General features: G+C 37.1%; 2 protein-coding genes across 3 annotated transcripts in view; both read right to left on the reverse strand.

Annotated features, from left to right (window-relative positions):
* CCDC181 (coiled-coil domain containing 181) overlaps positions 1-16,420 on the reverse strand; it is a 52,933-nt gene extending 36,513 nt beyond the window's left edge. Inside the window, exons 1-4 of one of the 2 annotated variants that reach the window (XM_046682897.1) lie at positions 16,282-16,420; positions 7,262-7,323; positions 5,710-5,810; positions 2,566-2,701 (exon numbers count right to left, since the gene is read on the reverse strand). In XM_046682897.1, the coding sequence (XP_046538853.1) occupies positions 2,566-2,682 (117 nt within the window). In that variant the 5' untranslated portion in view covers positions 2,683-2,701; positions 5,710-5,810; positions 7,262-7,323; positions 16,282-16,420. Of the gene's footprint in view, positions 1-2,565; positions 2,702-4,128; positions 4,255-5,709; positions 5,811-7,261; positions 7,324-16,281 lie in introns of those variants that run through there. The other variant, XM_046682898.1, reaches the window with a different exon arrangement.
* SLC19A2 (solute carrier family 19 member 2) overlaps positions 15,962-20,218 on the reverse strand; it is a 42,851-nt gene continuing 38,594 nt past the window's right edge. Inside the window, exon 10 of the transcript XR_006891602.1 lies at positions 15,962-16,426. The gene's annotated coding sequence lies outside the window, so the exon portion shown is untranslated. The remainder of the gene's footprint in view (positions 16,427-20,218) is intronic.

Raw genomic sequence — 20,218 nt, forward strand, 5'->3', positions numbered from 1 at the left:
TCAGGGAAATGAAAATCAAAACTACACTAACATACCACCTTACACCTGTTAAAATGGCTATAATCACTAAGACCAAATATAATAAATGTTGGAGAGGGTGTGGAAAAAAGGGAACCCTCAAACACTGCTGGTGAGAATGCAAACTGGTGCAGCTATTATAGAAAACAGTATGGAGATTTCTCAAAAAACTAAAAATAGAACTACCATACAACCCAGCTATGCCACTACTGGGTATCTACCCAAACAATTTGAAATCAACAATCCAAAGTAACATACGCACCCCTATGTTCATTGCAGCACTATTCACAATAGCTAAGACATGTAAACAATCCAAGTGCCCCTCGACTGATGATTGGATAAAGAAGATGTTGTATATATACACAATGGGATACTACTCAGCCATAAAAAAGACAAATTCATCTCATTTGCAATAGCATGGAAGGACCTGGAGGGTATTATGTTAAGCAAAATAAGCCAGACTGAGAAGACAAACACAAGATGATTTCACTCATATGTGGAATAGAAAGAAATACACGGATACAGAAAACAGTTCAGTGGGAAGGGGGATGGGGGTGGGCACAGGGGGTGAAGGGGAGCACTTACGTGGTGACAGTCAAGAAATAATGTATAGCTGAAATCTCACATGGATGTAAACTATTATGAACTCAATAAAAACAACAACAACAATTTAATTCCACATGAACCACAAACCAGTATTATAACATCACAAAACCTTGGTCCACATGTGCTGTTTCTAACTAAAAGCTTCTTACCTAGCATCTCTCTCACATCCTCACCTACCAAACGCTTTACCCCTACAATAGGTCATTTTTTTTCTCTTTCTCAGGCAGTTCTCCACCTCCTAAAACAGTTTTATGGGAGCTACAAGTTGTTGCTCTCTTCAACCCCTTACAATTCCCTTCCTGTTTTACTTGCTCGGTGGCCATCTTCTTCTGACAGCCTCCTCTTCCTAAACTGCACAACACTGCTAGATGTCCAATAAGCAAATAAACCTGACCCATTAAAATGACTACCAAATAACTACGATTAAACTAAGATATCTGCATTGTACTTGTTCTTTTTAGCAATATTTGATTCTCTGGTTTGTTCTTACAGCATCTGTTTCCAAATTCTCCTTTGGCTTTCACTTCTTTCTTTTTAAACCCCACTACAATAAAAACTACCACCTTTTACACTGAAATCTTCCCCCAACCCTCATCCCTGTCTCTACCTCTCTCATCCGTTTTTTTCTCCCAGCCTCAAAGGAAGAAGTGATTGTAATTATCTACTGGAATGAGTCCGATTCAGGAAATCACTTTATTTTGACCATTGCTGAATCCCCAGCACCCAGAACAGCCTCTGACACATGGCAGGTGATCATTAATATTTGTTGAATGACTAAAGAAATGAAACAATGAATCGTCATCACTTCTCTATCACCCTGTGCTTTGAATATCACACCATTTCAGTCATGAGACTAGGTTCAAACTTACCACTCTGGATATCTCTACCTCTACTCATTCTGATTATTTTTCTGTTAAAGATGCACAAAACTCCCATTACAAGCCGTCTTAGAAAAATGTTCACTTTTGACTCTGTTGCGTTTTTCAAATATCATCTATCCCATTTGTCTTCTCCATTGCATAAGAAAGCAAGATGGAACTAAGAGAAGTTTGTGATGTAAAACCTGCTGCCTTTATTTCCTCATATTCTTGTCCTTAACCTTCTTAAATCTAGCTTCTACTGTAACTGCTCTAAAGTTACCTGTTCTTATCCCAGTCTTGGTCTTTTCTTCATTACTTCCCTATTTATTGACAGTAATTATATATATACTATACATACACATGCATATAAATATACACACATATCGATACACAGACATAAACACACACACATACACATTATATATAGATACACATACACACTATATATACGTAAAGAGAGAAAGAATAAACCTTCCATGACCAGAAACTGTTTCATTTTCCTGGATTTCCCTTCTACACGTCTGATAAATGGTAGGTGACCATGTTTAATGGCTCCACTTTTTCCTACAAGTATTCCTATGGCTCAGTCTTTGATCCTTCAGTTTTTTCTCTATGTTCATTCCCCTGAAGAGCTAATTCACTCTAAAGGTTTCAACTACTGGCTGGAGGACAATTTTTTTTAAGGTTTTGTTTTATTTTTCATTTATATTAAAAGTATAGCCCCATGATTTTACCCAAGTTCATATAAAGTAAAAATTAACTGTATTTGTTTTTACTTTTGATGCAATAAATGATCTTATTTATTTATATTGCATAAATAATAATTTTAGCTTTATTAAGTGCTACCTTAATCCCTGCTCTCTCACTAATTAGCCCTATGCTTCAGGATACAACATTTAAACTCTCAATTTTCTATGCCTCAACTTTCTCTTCTCTAAGATGGGGATAATAATACTTGCTCTATGTACATCAAAGGAATTTTGTGAGGTTTAGATGAGAGAATATATGTGAAACTCTTCAAGAATTACAAAGCACGTTGTTAATGTAATTATTACGAATGCTGTTGGCAATTTAAATATACCTCCATTATGCTGGCATCACTTTTTTCTTTTTCATTAATTAACCACTCCAGGTCCTTTTCAAAGTCATCTTCATATTCTCCACTTTCTTTTGAATCAGCATCTTTATTTTCATCCATTTTCCGTTAAAGAATAATGCTATAAGATTAAAAGAGATAAAGTATACGTTATGCCCACTATAAAGGCAGTATGGAGAATGGAGATTAATGTTGAAATTAAGCTAATTAACACATAAAAACACAAAGAATGGAATGTTCAGAATAAACATGTATCTGTAGACCCCAAAAGAGAGACTTACTATGGCCAGACATTTTCTAGGTGTACCACTCCTAACAACCATCCCACCTTCTCCCAATTCCTGGAACCCTAATTTACAAGGGGACTAAGGAAGGTGACTAAGAAGACTATCCGAGGCTTAAGAAAGGATTTTCCACATCCCCTGCCAATCATTAAAACTCCCTGACCAGGTCAGAGCAGATGACTCAGCTTTTCAGTCTCAATCACTCACATTTTCTTATGTTCAAATAAAAACAATCCTATCAATTCCCATCTTCAGTTTCTCAATCCTTCTAGTAATTTATGTGGCATAATTATAATTTGTGATCTGGGCACTTTTTAACTACATAGCAACTGATTCTCATTTATGGTAAATGCTGACTTCCACAGAAGTCAAACTGTTGCCAATTCTAAATAAAACATATTTTTCATTAAAAAAACAAACTGTGGGGGCCAGCCCGGTGGCATAGTAGTTAAGTTCGCACACTTCACTTTGGTGGCCTGGGGTTCATGGGTTCAGATCCCAGGCACAGACCTACACACTGCTCATCAAGCCATGCTGTGGTGGCACCCCACATACAAAAATAGAGGAAGATTGGCACAGATGTTAGCTCAGGGCTAATCTTTCTCACCAAAAACAAACAAACAAAAACCCCAAACAGTGATGCCTCTTTGTATCAAAGACAGTGACAAGAAATAGGGATGTCAGATAAAAGTTAATAAATGTTTTCCTTGTCTTTTCCTGGCCCTGATGTCAAGGAAAGAAAGGCCTTCCACCTCATGATTAAAAACAAAATACAAAAAAGGGCCAGCCCGGTGGCACATGTGAAAATGGTGTACAAATTCAGTCATTTTTAAGAGAACTAAGCTAAAGTTATTTATAAACTGAGGTCAGTTCCTAGCCTTACTAAATTTTTGTGCATAATTTTTCCAACAAAAGAAGCACATAAATCCTTACTCATAATGTGAATGTATATGTATGTGAGCATCCTATATATATATATATATATGTATATATATATATATATATATGTATGTATGTATGTATATGTTAAACTTTTGACAAACATTGTGAACACTTACAATGTTCCTATATCTATTCCTATAAAGATTATAAAAGAGACCTATCCCCTTGAGGTGCTTGCAGTCTGGTACAAAAGACAAACATAAACAAAACACATAAATTAAAAATGCAGATAAAAAACATACATAAGAAATGTAGATAAGTGGAATAAAGTTATACATAAAGGACTGTGGAAGGGAGAATTAAAAAAAGCAATTAAACTCACTCTAAATTGGAATATTAAGGAGAGCTGAGATGGGTTTTGCATACTGAGTACCAGAGTTCACCAGTTACTCCAGACAAAGAGAAGAGCATGATAAAGAACTAACAACATAGAAGTGCATGGGACTGTCCAGTGCGGCCTGAACATAAGTGTGTTCCCGAAGAAAGATCTGGAAGGAGTGAGAAGGGGTCAGTTTGATGTCATAATATCTTTCCAAAAAGTAAAGGATTGAGGTAAAATTGTTTATATAGATCCAATTGTCATAAAATAGCCAAAGGTAAAAATACATAGCAATAATCTGAACGTTTTCCACTACTGATTTAACCAAAAACAAAAAGAGCAGTGCTCCCTAAATAGACATAGAATTTTAGGTCCAGTTTCCAAAGAACCGTAGAAATCTGATTTTCAGGGCTCCAAGCACCTGGGACCCTCCTTCTGTACCTGCCTTCTCTTGCTCCTACATCAAGAATTAGTGGCCTAAAGCCCTTTTTTGAAGCAGAAAGCACAGATGTCAAGAACACATGAGATCCAGGCACATTTTTAAAGATATGAAATGAGCGCTATTCTGCCTGAATTAACAAATTATCCACAAACTTTGTTTTGGCCATTGGCTTCACTTTACTCTCCCCAAATCTTTGACAAGACTACCTAATCTGGTGCCAATTTTACTAAAGTGAGATTTGCACTTTTTTCCTGCCACAGTTTGCCATCAAACGATAGTGAAAGCATGTGGGAGAACATCTTTCCACTAGCTGCAGAAGCACCAGCTAAGCGAGGAGATACAGCTTTTCAGGACTATGCGTGAAAAACATTTTAATAGGTTTTAGTGAACCGTAGGTTCAAAATGAGTTAAAAGAATGATAAGCACATCCCAAACGTAAATGAGCCCCAAGGCTGAGACCATGGGTGAGATACAGATGCCATGTGAAGCACCCTACCCAGTGTCCTGCACTACAGTTTAAGGGAAAAAACACAAGCTGGAACACATCCGGAGGCTAGCAAATCAGGAGAAAGGGGGATAAAGGAGAGGAAGGGACTAAGGCAGTCTATGAGAGCAAAATGCCTCAAAACCAGCTTCTGATGAATACTTGAAAATACTGGGAATGTTAGCCCAAAGAAGAGAAAACACAGGAGAGTCGTGACAACTGCTTTACAATATTAAGCGGCTGCCATGTGAGGAGGATTGGACTTGTATAATTTCATGTAGTAAAACAAGCATCAAGGGCTGGAAACTCAGGGACAGATCCTGGCAACATAAGACAGAAATAACATTTTCAAACTTGTCCTGAAGGGAAGTGAGCTGCCTATTGGAAGTGCTGTGTTCTCTGTCAATGGCAACGGAGAGTGCAGCTTTAGAAAAACGGTTGAGCTAGATGACCCTTAAGGTTTCTTATAACTTTTTCTATAAGATGTAAACTGGCAAATAACTGCCAACTCACGAAGAGCAAGAGAATTTAAAAGCAAAAACACAGTACCATGACAAAGCTTAATCTAAAATAAACGATTAATGTCTGTATAACTGAATTCAGGATTTAAAAAAATTCTAGACTATATAGTAGACTATAATTCCTCTTAGATACTTACTTCTTTTAAACTAAGAATACAAAGTGGACTTTCTTAAAGGACTCAAAGTAAGGCTTCAGTAACTTATAAAGCAGAGGTTGAGAGCAATATTTTGAGATGACCTAGAGAAACCAAATCATTATTTCAGAGTGAGTTTATTTACCACTGCGTAGCTGCAAGACAGACTAAACTATGTAAGCTGTTATGTCTACCTACTAATTAAAAGCAAGGGTGCCATGAATGATGTAGAATAAATTAAAACTCATTGTGATCCAAGATACTTATTTAAATAATACTATTTTCACAGTCACAAACGCCTTAGGATAATCAGCTCCTTTTCAGATCAGGGATCTTGGTATTTACTATTTTAAGATGTTTAAGTTACATAACCAATTGTTAGAATAAGATTTCTGTGGAACTCTTCAGTCCTTTCCCTTAATTTTATAATAAATATAGTTCAGAACTTATAAATAACTGGTCGCCTGAAGATTTTAGTGTATATGCCTTATTATTTACAAAGAATCTCACCCATGTGAAAACTCCATTTAAAACTAAAACACAGAATGAGCATAATAAATAAAAGCAAAATGCTTGAGACGTTAAACATATTAGGTGTTATTAAATTATCCTATTATGGCTTAATTAAAAAGGAAAAAAGCCGCAGTTGAAGTGCCTGAAACGTAAATGAAGTTGCATCAAATCTGAAGTGCCATTGTTTTCCTATCTACATCTTCAAAAAACTCATGGCTGGTTCTAAAGTAAACAAAGAACATAAATCACAAACTCTGGTTAGCAAATCCCTTAAGCCTTTTTCAAATGCGTCACAGGATATTCAATCCCCTTCAGTTCTTTTAATCTTCATCCCCTGGGTACCGGCCATACGGTGCACAGTCAACAAACGGGAACAAAATTACATCTTACACAAACTGAGTCATCTAACTCTCACTCCTTGTGAGTTGCACACATTTAAATTTCAATGTTTATCATCAGTAAAAATCTATGTAAGGCACTTAGACCAGAACCACCCTCTTAATAGGGAACTGTAGTAGGAGACAGAAATTAATTCCTTCCTCCTGGGTGTCTGCTAAATCCCATGAGGGAATGTGACTGCACATTTTTACTGTGCGTCCAAGCTAAGTCCAGACGTATACACAATTTTGATAACTTTCTTTCGGGATTCAGAACATTCAAAAACAGCTGAATCTAATTCATTGACTCCAATCTTATCTCATAGCCTTTTAAACATATGCTTGTTTAAAATCTAAGAGAACTGAAAGAATGTCAAAAAGAACGTCTTTTAAAATAAGTACTTAAGCAAAAGCTAAGCCATACTTATACTTAACATGAGACCATCTGGCTCATTCTTCCTGGGGCATCCTGCCAAACCTGTGATCCCATGAGTAAATTTCGTTAAAAAAAAACTCATCATCTGTCACAAAGCATAATGATAAATAATACTTAATTATTTAATTATGTTTATTAATAAATAAAATAATTAATAATAATAACAAACACTAGGTGATAATTTTAATTTGTATGCAGGGTCCCAAGGTACCACCGATTAAATGAATACCTTAGCCTCTTCATGAAAACCAACATTTCAGCAGTGACTTTTTTCTCCCGTGGATGAGAACTCTGAGAGGGGAAAGAATAGAACAAAAGTGAGAGACTAAGCTACCCTCGAAGGGGTTTTCCTCATACAAAGCGAAGCAAGGCGTTGCCAGGCTTCCCCACCAGCACCAGGCTCGGTGGACCCCAGACTCCGAAGGATGAGGCGCCAACAGAAAGGCTCTTCCCTCTTTTCTCTATCCACCTTTCCTCCCAGCTGTCCCAGACTTTAACCCTTTTCCCCTCTTTCCCCCGTAAGTATCTCCGCATCATCCTTCCCTTTCTCCCTCTGTATCCCCTCCTGCCTGTGTAAGATGCAGCGGCTGGGGTCACACAGACGCCGGGGGAAGTTCTCCTCTCCTCCTCTTTCTAAGCTCTCTGTAAGCCAATGAGGCGAGGGAGAGCCCAGCACCTGCTCCCACCGCGGCCAGGGCCCGGCTGCCATGGTAACGGCGCGCCGCCGCGTTCTCCATCCGGGCCTCTCTTACTACGAGGGTGCGGTGGCCCCGCGCAGGCGCAGATGACAGCCTGACTCGCTGCGGGCGCTCTGGCTGGTGCCTATGAAGGACCTGTCAGGCTGCGGTTTCCAGGGTGACGACCAAGCAACCCACGCAACGCCCACAAGTTTGCAGGCATTAGTAGGAACTGGCGTTTTGGTTGTGAAGTTACTCAACGTGTAGCTGTCTCTCGCCAGATTTGGAATTTGTGAGAACAACTTCTGTATGTAATTTTCTTCTCCCTTAATGTCAAAAAGTAGTTTCAGTTTTCATTAGTAAGCAGACTGCTAATTCGTTACCAGATTTTTGACTCGAGATTTTGTTTTGTTTGTCCTGCATCAAAACCAGAACTTTATTTACCCAAGAGAGTGACCAAAAGAAATAGGATGTTTGCTCCAGCTTTCTAGCATGTCTGAATGGTCAACTAGAATTTTCTGAAATCTTCCTAAAACCTGGTCTTTATGTACAAAGAAGCAGCAAGATGAATTCTACATTGTGATGAGAAATGACAAGATTTTAGGAACTGTCCATTCTCTGCCAGAAATAAAAAGAGGAGAAATGAAAATTTTTCCTCAGTACAATCCAAAAGTTCAGATTATTTTTTGTTTATTATTAGAATTTTTTTTAAGGAAAATTAGCTCTGAACTAACATTTGCCACCATCCCCTTCTTTTTGCTGAGGGAGATTGGCCCTGAGCTGACATCTTTGCCCGTCTCCCTCTATTTTGTATGTGGGATGCCACCACAGCATGCCTTGATAAGTGGTGCATAGGTCTGCACCCCAGATCCGTGTAAGCCAGGAGCGTGAACTTAACCACTGCACCACCCTATCATTTGGTATGATGCAGAGTACATTTTCTTCAAAGAGGGACAATGTAAAATTGAATTTTTAAGTATTCTCCGAACTTTAGAGTAGACTAAGTTTAAAAAAATAGACAATATTTAAAGTTAAAATTAATTACAATAACGAGTGCACTTCCTAGCTGCAGTGTAGAATTTATACTTGTAATGACCTAACATTTCTTCTGCCACAGGGCTTAGGTCTTAGGCCAAACACTTGAAAAAGACAAAACGTATAAAATTATTGACTGTTGAAGGTGGAAGGAATTTTAGTCAAATCTCTATTAGTGAAGCTAGAATTACTACCAAAGCCAAAGTAGACGTCAGGTTTCAGAACTCCTAGTTTAACATTTTTCCCACTGACCCTCCCAAATATTTTAAATGTTTTTGCAAATATTAATGGGTTACAGCACCATTGTTCATAATAGCCAAAAAGTGGAAACGACCCAAGTGGCCATCAAATGATGAATGGATAAATAAAATGTAGTATATCCCTACAATGGAATATTTTCAGAAATAAAAAGAAGTGAAGTACTGATAAATATTGTAGCATGAGTGAACTTTGAAAATGTAAATATTATGTGAAGAAAGCCAGACACAAAAGACCACATATTGTGTGATTCCATTTATATGAAATGTCTCAAAGAGGCGAATCTATAGACACAGAAAGTAGATTAGTCGTTGCCCAGGGCTGGAGTGGGGACACTTTTGGGGAAAAGTGGGCGGGTAACTGCTGAGGGGTGTGTTGTATGGTATATGAATCACGTGTGAACGATAAAAATGTTGCCAAAAATTACTAATGCAATAGTGAGCAAACCATGACTGGAGAGTTGAAAATATTGGTTTTCAAGATTGCTTAATGTATGGATCCTGTCTCCTGTGCTTAACTAGCTTATAGAAGATTTCATTTCTAAGTCTAGATTCTCTGTCTATAAAATAGAGCTAATAATAGTTGCCTTTAGGACTGTGAGGATTAGTGAGGTAAGCCATTTGCTCAGCACAGTGCCTGATGCATGCAAAGTGCTCAATAAATGGTGCCTATTGTCATTACGTAGTTTTCCAAAAGGATGAAAGTGGGTTCTAGAATATCTTTAAATGTCCAAAATGGAAATAAGAAAAAATTTTAATTACGTATGGAATTCTACAAGAAAAATTTCCCCTACATTATCAGTTTTTGAGTATAAAAGATCTGGATTTTAATATATCGATTTCAAAGAAATGTATGTTGAACAGTACAATTATACAGCCCTTGTGTTATATAACTGATTGAGCATTAAAAGTGGAACGGATGGGTCTAAAATCCAGAAACACGTCCCACTTAAATGGAAGCCAGAGTTCCAGTTACTTCAACCACCTACAATCCAGTGGCAAACAAAAACAAGTGTAAAAGCCTTGGAAGCAATGATAAAAAGTTACTACAAAGTTTGTGAGCTGAGCTTGAGCCATTTGTAGGAGAGTCTGTCACTGTCCTTTGGCTTATTTTATACTAATAAACTCAGGTCTCTGAGTTCCCAGCCCAGAAATTAGAATGTAACCATTTGAAAGGAAGAGAAAGAGAAGAGGTGGGCTGTTAAAAGTAGGCACACTGAGTAGACTGCATGATGTTCCCCACCCAAAGACTAATTACCATCCATCACCACACACATGTGCCCTGTCACTCCTTTCGCCGTCCTCTCTCCTCCCCTCCCCTCTGGTAACCACTAATCTAATCTCTGTATCTTTGTATTTGCTTGTTGTTGTTTTTATCTTCTACTTATGAGTGAAATCATACAGTATTTGACTGTCTGAGTTATTTTGTTTAGCATAATACCCTCAAGATCCATTCACGTTGTTGCAAATGGCAAGATTTCATCTTTTTTTTAATAGATGAGTAGTACTCCATTGAGTATATATACCACATCTTCTTTATCCATTCATCCAATGATGGACATTTAGGTTTCTTCTAAGTCTTGGCTAGTGTAAATAATGCTGCAGTGAACATAGGGGTGCATATATCATTCATGTTTTCATGTTCTTTGGATAAATACTAGAAGTGGAATCGCTGGATCATATGGTAGTTGTATTCCTAATTTTTTTAGAAATCTCCATACTGTTTTCCATAGTGGCTGCACCAGTTTACATTCCCACTAGCAGTGTATAAGAGTTCCCTCTTCTCCACATCCTCTCCAAGACTTATTTCCTTTCTTGTTGAAGACAGCGTTCTGATGAGTGTGAGGTGATATCTCATTGCAGTTTTGATTTGCATTTCCCTAATGATCTAGTCTACACAGAAATTGAAATATAATGATGTACACCTGAAATTTATATAATGTTATAAGCTAGTGTTTATAACAGTGTTTATAACCAGTGTTACCTCAATAAAAAAAAAACCAAGAGGTGGAAGAGAAAAATAGTAACAATTAAAAAATAATTATTGAGAGGCCAGCCCAGTGGCATAGTGGGTAAGTTCATGTGCTCTGCTTCGGCAGCCGCAGGGTTTGCCAGTTTGTGTCCCGGGTGCAGACCTATGCACGAATCATCAAGCCATGCTGTGGGAGCATGCCACATACAAGATAGACGAATATTGTCATAGATGTTAGCTCAGGGACAATCTTCCTCAAGCAAAAAGAGGCAGATTGGCAACAGATGTTAGCTCGGGGCTCATCTTCCTCACCAAAACAAAAATAAAAACAAAACAAAAAATAATCATTGAGAGCTTATTGCACAACCTTACTGATTAAATGTTTACAAAAAAAAAAAAGTAGGTACATGGACACCAGAAAAAACTGGAGGGGTGACAGAGAGACATGCAGGGAGAAAAACTAAAAAGAGTTGAAAGCAGAGACTACCTAGAATAAAAACAAAATGTTTGATCATCTTTTCTAAGGGCAAGCAGAGACAAACAATAAATTGCAACACTGTGCAATATTTCACAACCTGTAGTGATAAACCTGAGCTACTCAAAAAGATTTATTTCTATCTCCTGTTTAAAAAGGTAGGAAAATACTAGGTTTTCAAAAATTTCGTTCCATTTTTCCTGTTGAGTTCTTTACTTATGGGCCCACCTGGGAGATGAATAATCCCTAATCTCTGCCTGAAGGAGCTCACAGACTCATAAAGGAGATAAATTTAAACAAAGGGAGCACAATGTGACACACAAGGCACAGATTTAGCTAAAACAATGGAGGGATTAATTAGGAGAAGGGTGACAATAAAAAGGCATCTGCAAAGTGTTGACATCAGGGCTGACTTTGGACAAATGCAAAGAATTGTGCAAGAAGGGTAGGTAGGGGGTAGGCCTTGTACATAGGAATGGTAGCATTTGCAAAGGCATGGGAGGAGGAATCAACCAGTCTGCTCCAGGATCTTCATGTAATTCAGAATTGCTGGCTTAAAACATGCAAGATGGGGCATGGCATAAGATGAACTCTTATCCTTCATTGCCTATGGCAGCATCTGAGATCTTAAACATGTTGTGAAAACAACTGCGATATGATCTGTGAACATTTCCAAGAAAATTAATAATATCCTTGGGAAAGTTAAGTATATCATTCATTTTTTCGAAACCGTGAGTTCCTTAAAGCAGAGACTGAGTTTTAGGTATTTCTGTATACCTAGCAGAACTGGCATTTAAATGTTTAGTAAATATTTATTGAGTTTACATACCCAAATAAATGAACTAATTTTATTGTGAATAACCTTACTCATATAATTTATATAATCAATTTCATAATTTCCTCCTAATATCTTATCAGATCAGAAGTTACTAAAGGAATTAGTGTTTTGATGATCAGGGAGGAGAGAGGGATAAATTTCTAAAATGGGGCACTTTGGAAAGTGCAGAACTCTGATAATCAGAGGTGCCATGAGTCCACGAGAGCACAGGACTATCATGTAAGTGAGGAAGGAAGGATGGGGGAATACTAATGATACATTTGGCAATTTTATAGTGTTCAGCGGCTCACTGCACCTTCTCCCACTCCACACACATGCCATTTAAATAATCTCATTTACAATAGCATCAAAAAGAATAAAATACTTAAGAATAAAGTTAACCTAGGACGTGAAAGATCTGTGCACTGAAAACGAGAAGACATTGATGACAGGAATTGAAGAAGACACAAGTGAATGGAAAGAGCTTCCAGTTCATAGGTTGGAAGAAGAGTGCTAGAATGTCCTTACTACCCGAAGTAATGTATAGACTCAATGCGATCGCTCTCAAAATTCCAATAGAACTTTTCACAGAAATAGAAAAAAAAACCCTAAAATTCATATGGAACCACACAAGACCCTGAATAGCCAAAGCAATCTTGAGAAAGAACGAAGGTAAAGGCATCACACTTCCTGATCTCAAACCATTACAAATCTAGAGCAATCAAAACAGTATGGTGATGGCGTAAAAACAGACGCATAGACCAATGGAACAGAATAGAGAGCCCAGAAATAAATCCAAGCATATACAGTCAACTAACCTTGGACAAGGGAGCCAAGAATACATAATGGGGAAAGGATAGTCTCTTTAATAAAAGGTGTTGAGAAAACTAGATATCCACTAGCAAAAGAATGAAATTGGACCCTTATGTACATCATACACAAAAATTAACTTGAAATGGACTAAGAAGTTAAATGTAAGACTTGAAACCATAAAAATCCTATAAGGAAACATCAGGGATAGTCTCCTTGATTTTGGTCTTTGCAATGATTTTTTGGATATAACACCAAAAGCATAGGTGACAAAAGCCAAATTTAAAAAGTGGGACTACATCAAAGTAAAAAGCTTCTGCACAGCAAACAAAACCATAAAGGAAATGAAAAGGCACCCTATGGAATGGGAGAAGATAAGTTGCAAACCACATATCCAATAAGGGTTTAATACCCAAAATATATAAGGAACCCGTACAATTCAATAGCAAAACAAAAACAAAAACAAACAGTTAAAAAAATGGGCAAAGGACCGAAATAGACGTTATTCCAAAGAAGACATACAGATGGCCAGTAGGTATATGAAAAGGGGCTCAATGTCACTAATCATCAATGTGAATCCAAGCCATAATGGGATATCACCTGCCACCTGTTAGGATAGACATTATCAAAAAGACCAGAGATAATGCGTTGATAGGGACATGCAAAAAAGGGAACCCTCATACACTGTTGGTGGGAATTAAATTGGTACAGACACTATGGAAAACAGTATGGAGGATCCTCAAAAAATTAAAAATAGAACTACCACTGATTCAGCAGCCCCACTTCTGGGAATATGTGCAAAGGAAATGAAATCAGGATCTTGTAGAGATATCTGCACTTCCCTGTTCTCTGCAGCCTTCTTTATAATAGGCAAGAAATGGAAAACAGCCTAAGTATCCACTGATGGATAATGAATAAAGAAAATGTGATATATATGTGATATATATATATGTGAGAGAGATATATATATATATTATTCACCGGCCTATTATTCACCGATGAAAAAGAAGAAAATTCTGCCATTTGTGACAACATGGATGAATCTGAAGGATATTACATTAAGTGAAATACGCCAGACACAGAAAGAAAAATTCTGTATGATCTCACTCATATGTGGAATCTAACAAGGTTGAGCTCATATAAAAGAAAGTAGAACAGCAGTTACCAGGACCTGGGAGTGGGGAAAATGGGGAGGTGTTGGTCAGAGGGTTCTTGGGATCTGTATGGTATGATGATTGCAGTTAATAATATTGTATTGTATACTTGAAGTTTGCTAAGAGAGTAGATCTTAAGTATTATCACCAAAAAAAGGTACTTCTGTGAGGTAATGGCTGTGTTAATTAACTTGATTGTGGTAATCATTTCAGAATGTATATATATATTAAATCATCATGTTATACTCCTTAAAAAATCATGTCATATAACCTAAATATATATAATTCTCATTTGTCAATTATACCTCAAAAAAAGTGGAAAAATAAATAATTATAGACCTCTTCTGTCTCCTTTCTGATGTGGGTTCCCTCAGGCTATCAGTGACTGCACAAGAGAGGAAAATTAAGGAAATGTAAGAACAGGATGATTTAGGTAAAGCCAGGTACATAAAGAAAAGCAGTTGTCTGCTGTCCAGGGCCTTTCGCTTTGATAGGCTTTACGCTTTTTAAAGTCTGAAAATGTTAAATATCAATAAATGACTGTATTTTAGTTATAGGCAGTATAAGTGTGTTTGGAATTTAGACTCATCAAAAACTATGGGATTTTAAAAGTACAAGATCACTGTGCATGTGAAGACTGCACGTGTTTTCCCTCCCCACTGTTCAATTTAACACTAGGTATCAGCTACAAATTTTGGATGTGCATTCTGAAAAAGGATCCCAGAAATGAATAATACTCTCCCAATTTTTGTCATTGTTCATTACAGAGCATATAGAAATAAGTAAGTCCATAACATGAGGAAGAGAGCCACGTAAAGTTGAGCAACTCTCCATTAAATAAACATTTTGAAGGAATGCTTTAACTTAGAAAAGCCAATATTTATTTAGCTTAAGTAACCAAGAAGAGATTAAGTGTCAAGAATTAAGAAGACATGACGGTACACGCCTCCTATAACACTGTTCAAAGTAACACGCTTTATAGACAATATTCAGATTCTGCAAAGTCATAGTACTTGATATCATTCCACAAGTAATTATTGAGCACTTACATGCCAGACATTGTTCTGGATACTTGGAATATATCAATGAACTATTATATTCCCTAGAAGTCAGAGTTCTAATTATTTCAAAGATAGAGAACCCAGGTGCAAAAAAAGAAAAAAAAGCAAAAGCCTTGAAAGCAATAATACGAAGCTTACAAGGCTCGTGAGCTGAGCTTGAGCAGTTTGTAAGAGAGTTCTCTCGCAGTCCTTAGGCTTACTTTTTCTGATAAGCTCAGATCTCTCAGTTCCCAGCCCAGAAACTAGAATGTGATAATTTGAAAGAAAGGGCCAAAGAAGAAGTGAGATATTTAAGTGGATATTTTCCTGAATTTTACAATTATCCATTCCACCTTTAATACTTATTCATTTACGGAACACAAGGGCTTAATAGTCGTAATGTTTACCATACGTGTATTTAAAATCGATACATTCACATTCGATTTTTGTAAATTAAAAAAACTATTGATAACATAGGGAATATTTTCTTTAGAGAGTTAAAAATTGTCTTCATGGAGCTCACCTTCTAGTAATAGAAAAGACAATAAATAAACATAATAAATAAGAAAATTATATTGTGTGTTAGAAGGTGATAAATGATGCATAAAACATGGAGCAAAACAGAGAAGATCAGCAGTGTGGGTGTGGTTTCTGGTAGTGGGGTTGCAATTTCAAACAATGTAGACAAGTTATGCGTTATTGAGATGACTATCGATACTTTTATTATAGTTATGTATGGATTTGACACATAACATCTATCAGTATGCATCTATATTACATATCATATTTACCTCATATCTAGATATAGTTATAATGAAAATATAGCAACTATCAAGAAAATCAAGACATTCTTTCTATAATTTTCTATTACAAGTGTGTCACACTAAAGGCTGGAGGGCTTGAGTTTGCTTGTGACCCTTAGCAGCAGACAATTCCACTTCTAGCTTGTATGCCAGCAATATACTCCTTAAAATGAACCATCTAAGTAAGACAAGATTTACAGCATAATTACGTTCACTTGTTCAGCAGTTGTTTCGTGTGTTCAGTGCTTTTGCGTGTGTGTGCAGCCCCCACGAGGCAGAAGTTTCAAGGGACCTCGGGCTGTGAGGTTCTAGCTTCCTCAGCACGTGATTAGGGATCCTGTAATCAATGCTTCACTGGGGCAGGATTTGATAGAGTAAGTTATCATGGAAAGGAAACAAAATGAATCAGAGATTAGCCTTTGAGAAAAGCAATAAACATAATTTACTGTTTAATTTTTAACGGGTAAACACTCTGTTTATAAGTGGTGTTTTAATGCCCACTAAATAATTACTCCTTGAAACTAGCTACCCATATGGTTGAACTAAGTGCCATTTGCTAAGTTATCCTGTAGGTCTAGCTCATTTCAGTGCAGTTTTATAGCAGAAGTTGCACTTTCTTGACTTGCAGACATACATGTTTAACATGAAAAGCAAAAAATGATAAAATAAGGAAGCTAAAGTACAAAGGCTCTATTTAAGGTAGACAAACAGTGTTGATGACTAGAGATAAGAATGACCCTGTCTTCTGCTTCTATGCTGTGCTAGAGCAAAGACTTACTGACTCGTATACATGAGGAAATGCACTTCAGTTCACTCTGTTGACATACAAATGCTTTTAAATTAATAATCTCTAGTCCTTTGCATTCACTTATATTCTTTACTGTTAATCACCCCACAGAAAGACTTAAAGCGCTTGGTTTATTAAAGGTAGTAGACAATTAGTCATAAAATTTGCCTGGGTAAAATATATACTCAATCTATTCCCAAATGGATTAGAAGCTGCTTTCAATAACATCCTAGATACGAGTGGTAGATATAGATAAGGAGAATGCCAATATTCTAACAACGAGTCAGTTCAGTTTCTGTAACTGAGTCGCAAATTTTAAGCAGCCAGTGTAAAAATGGAAATAAAGTGCATTATCTAGCTCTTACTAGAAGGAAGAAATCACATGTGTTCCTCAGGAAAAACCTGTTGTCCTGACATTAATTTTTAAAAGAATTTCTTAGGTGTGGTTTTTTGTAGGAGTAGTGAGTGATGAAAGGGACAAGGCCTTCAGTAGCAATTTCACAGCAAAAGCATAGACAGGTTCCATATGGCTGTTCAGATTTTCTTGAGAATGGCAATTTTTTAAAACTATACTTCAAAACCACATACTTTAAAAAATTGACTTTGAATTCTTCCAAATTTTTTCTCTTCATGTATGCCTGGTGAATGCCTCCTGCTGTATAGTGACAATCCGGTAGCAGTGGTGGTTACATATTTTTCTTCTCTAGGGTGGGCAATTTTGTTAAGGCTCATTACGAAACTTGGATATGCGAGAGTACCTTTGGCATTAGCTGCTAATGGACTCTGCCGGGAGCCTTGTTACCGACGCCTATACAGCCGTCTGACAGGGTCCAGGCTGAGAAGGGCCAAGGGGCGCAGGGACGCCCCTCAGTGAAGAATGGCCGACCAACACCCCTGATATTTTCTGAAATGTATGCATGCTTTCTATCAAGGTTATGACTATACTTGTTTCTGCTTTACATGGTTTAACTTATCTTTTCAGCCTGATGCTTTACTAGCAAAATGATATTTTCTCCGGGCAGTGTGCTCAAGGGACAATTAGCCCTACCCCCTGAAAGACAAAGGAATGCTTTCACCCACTAAGGGGCGCAGGAATGTAAAGAATTTTAACTACCCGCTGAGAAGGCACGTAGCCCTGGGGATAAGATACCCAGGAGTTGCCTTTTGTTCCCATTAACCATCTATACTAATGACATGGATGATCGAGGGAGGCAGGGGTGGCTCCCCCAGGACGTAAACAGACGTAATGCTGTCCTGTCCGGAGGTCTGGACCTTCTCTCTTTGATTTAACTTTACCATGAATTACAACAGATGTCAAGGTACCTATCTCTTTTAGCTTAGAGACAATAAATAACAGTCAATTGCGAAGAAGACGATCATTAACCTTATGCTCTATACAATGGAATGCTAATAAATATTCTTGTGCTCGCTTTGTATGTCCTTATCTCTCTGAGAATATTTGTTGAGCTATTTCTGTACTAATCCTGAAAAATATAAAAACGACACTTGTGCACAGTAAAGTTAGACTTGATTATACCGACTCAAGTCTCACGTCTCTTCCCTCGCTGCGCCGACTCCGTCCCTCCCTCAGGAACCTGGACTCAGCTGGAGCAGGACTCCAGCAGGACTCATCTTCTGAACCCAGATGCAAAGAGTGAATATCTCCCAAGGACGTACATGACCACAACTGAGAGGTTTGTGTCAGCAACTAACACTTGTAAAAGTGTAAGTCAGATCGCAGCCCTCTCTGACTTTCCAATGCTATTGGAATAAAATCCAAATTCCTTACTTTATTTCCAAGGTTCTGCATAATCCGGCCCTTTCTTATTTCTGTAATCTCGCCTCTTACCACTCGCCTACTCATTCATGATACACCAACCATCCTAACCTCCTCTCTGTTCCTCAAGCTCATCAAACTCTTTTCCGTGATTGCTGTTTCCTCAGCCTAGGATGCTCTTCCTCAGATATTTTCATTGCTGCCTTCTTCCCATCATTCAGGTAAAACTGGACAACTTGCTTCTTCCTAATCTTAGGGAGAAAGTGCTCGGTCTCTCACCATTAAGTACAATGTTAGGTGTAGGTTTTTTGTAAGTGTTCTTTTGTAAAATTTAAGGAAGCTTCCCTCTATTCTTAGTTTATTGAGAGGTTTTATCATGAGTGGCTTTTGCATTTCGTCAAATGCCTTTTCTGCCTCAATTGGTCACATTATTTTTCTTCTTTAGCCTGTTTATGTGATGGATTACATCGATTGATTTTTTAATGTTGAATCACCTTGCATACCTGGCCTAAATCTCAGTTGGTTGTGGTGCATACTTCTTTTTATACATTGTTGGATTCAGTTTGCTAATGTTTCATAGAGGATTTTTGCATCTATGGCCATGAGGGGTCTTGGTCTGTGGTTTTTCTTTCCTGTAATGTCTTTATTTGTTCTTGGAATTAGGGTAATGCCAGCCTCATAGAGTGAATTAGGAAATGTTCCTTCTGCTTCTGTTTTCTGGAGGAGGTTGTGGAGTATTGATATTTTTTCTTCCTAAAATATTTGGTACTATCTGAGCCTAGCGTTCTTTTCTGGAAGGTTTTTAACTAATGATTCAATTTCTTTAATAGTTATGGACCTATTTAGACTTTCAATGAGTTACTCTATTCCATCTAAGTTATCAAGTTTATGGGCATAGAGTTGTTCATATTATTTCTTTATTATCTTTAAGTGTCCACAGGATCAGTAGTAATGGCCCCTCTTTCATTTCTGATATTGGTAATTTGTGTCTTCTCTCTTTTTTTCTTAGCCTGGTTGGAAGTTTATTGATTTTATCTATCTCTTCAAAGAAACATCTTTAGGTTTTGTTGAGTTTCTCTATTTATTTCCTGCTTTCAATTTCATTTATTTCTGCTCAAATTTTTATTATTTCCTTTCTTCTGCTTGCTTTCAGTTTAAATTGCCCTTTCTTAGTTTTCTAAGGGGGAAGCTTAGATTAGAGATTTTAGATCTCTCTTCTTTTCTAATATATGTATTTAATATTATAACTTTCCCTTTAAACATTGCTTTTTCTGGATCTCATGAATTTTGATAAGTTGTATTTTAACTTAGCTCAAAGTATTTTTGAATTTCTCTTGAGACTTCTTTTTTGATGTGTTATTTAGAAGTGTGTTGTTTAATCTGCAAATATTTGGATGTTTTATAGTTATCTTTCTGTTATTTATTTCTAGTTTAATTCCACTGTAGTCTGAGAGTATAATTTGTATGATTTGTGTACTCTCAGATTTGTAAAGGTGTGCTTTTATAGTCCAGAATATGGCCTATTTTGGTGATTGTTAATTCAAGTTTGAAAAGAACAGGTATTCTGCTGTTGTGGGACAGA

This window comes from Equus quagga, chromosome 13, assembly GCF_021613505.1.
Source record: "Equus quagga isolate Etosha38 chromosome 13, UCLA_HA_Equagga_1.0, whole genome shotgun sequence".
NCBI lineage: Eukaryota > Metazoa > Chordata > Mammalia > Perissodactyla > Equidae > Equus > Equus quagga.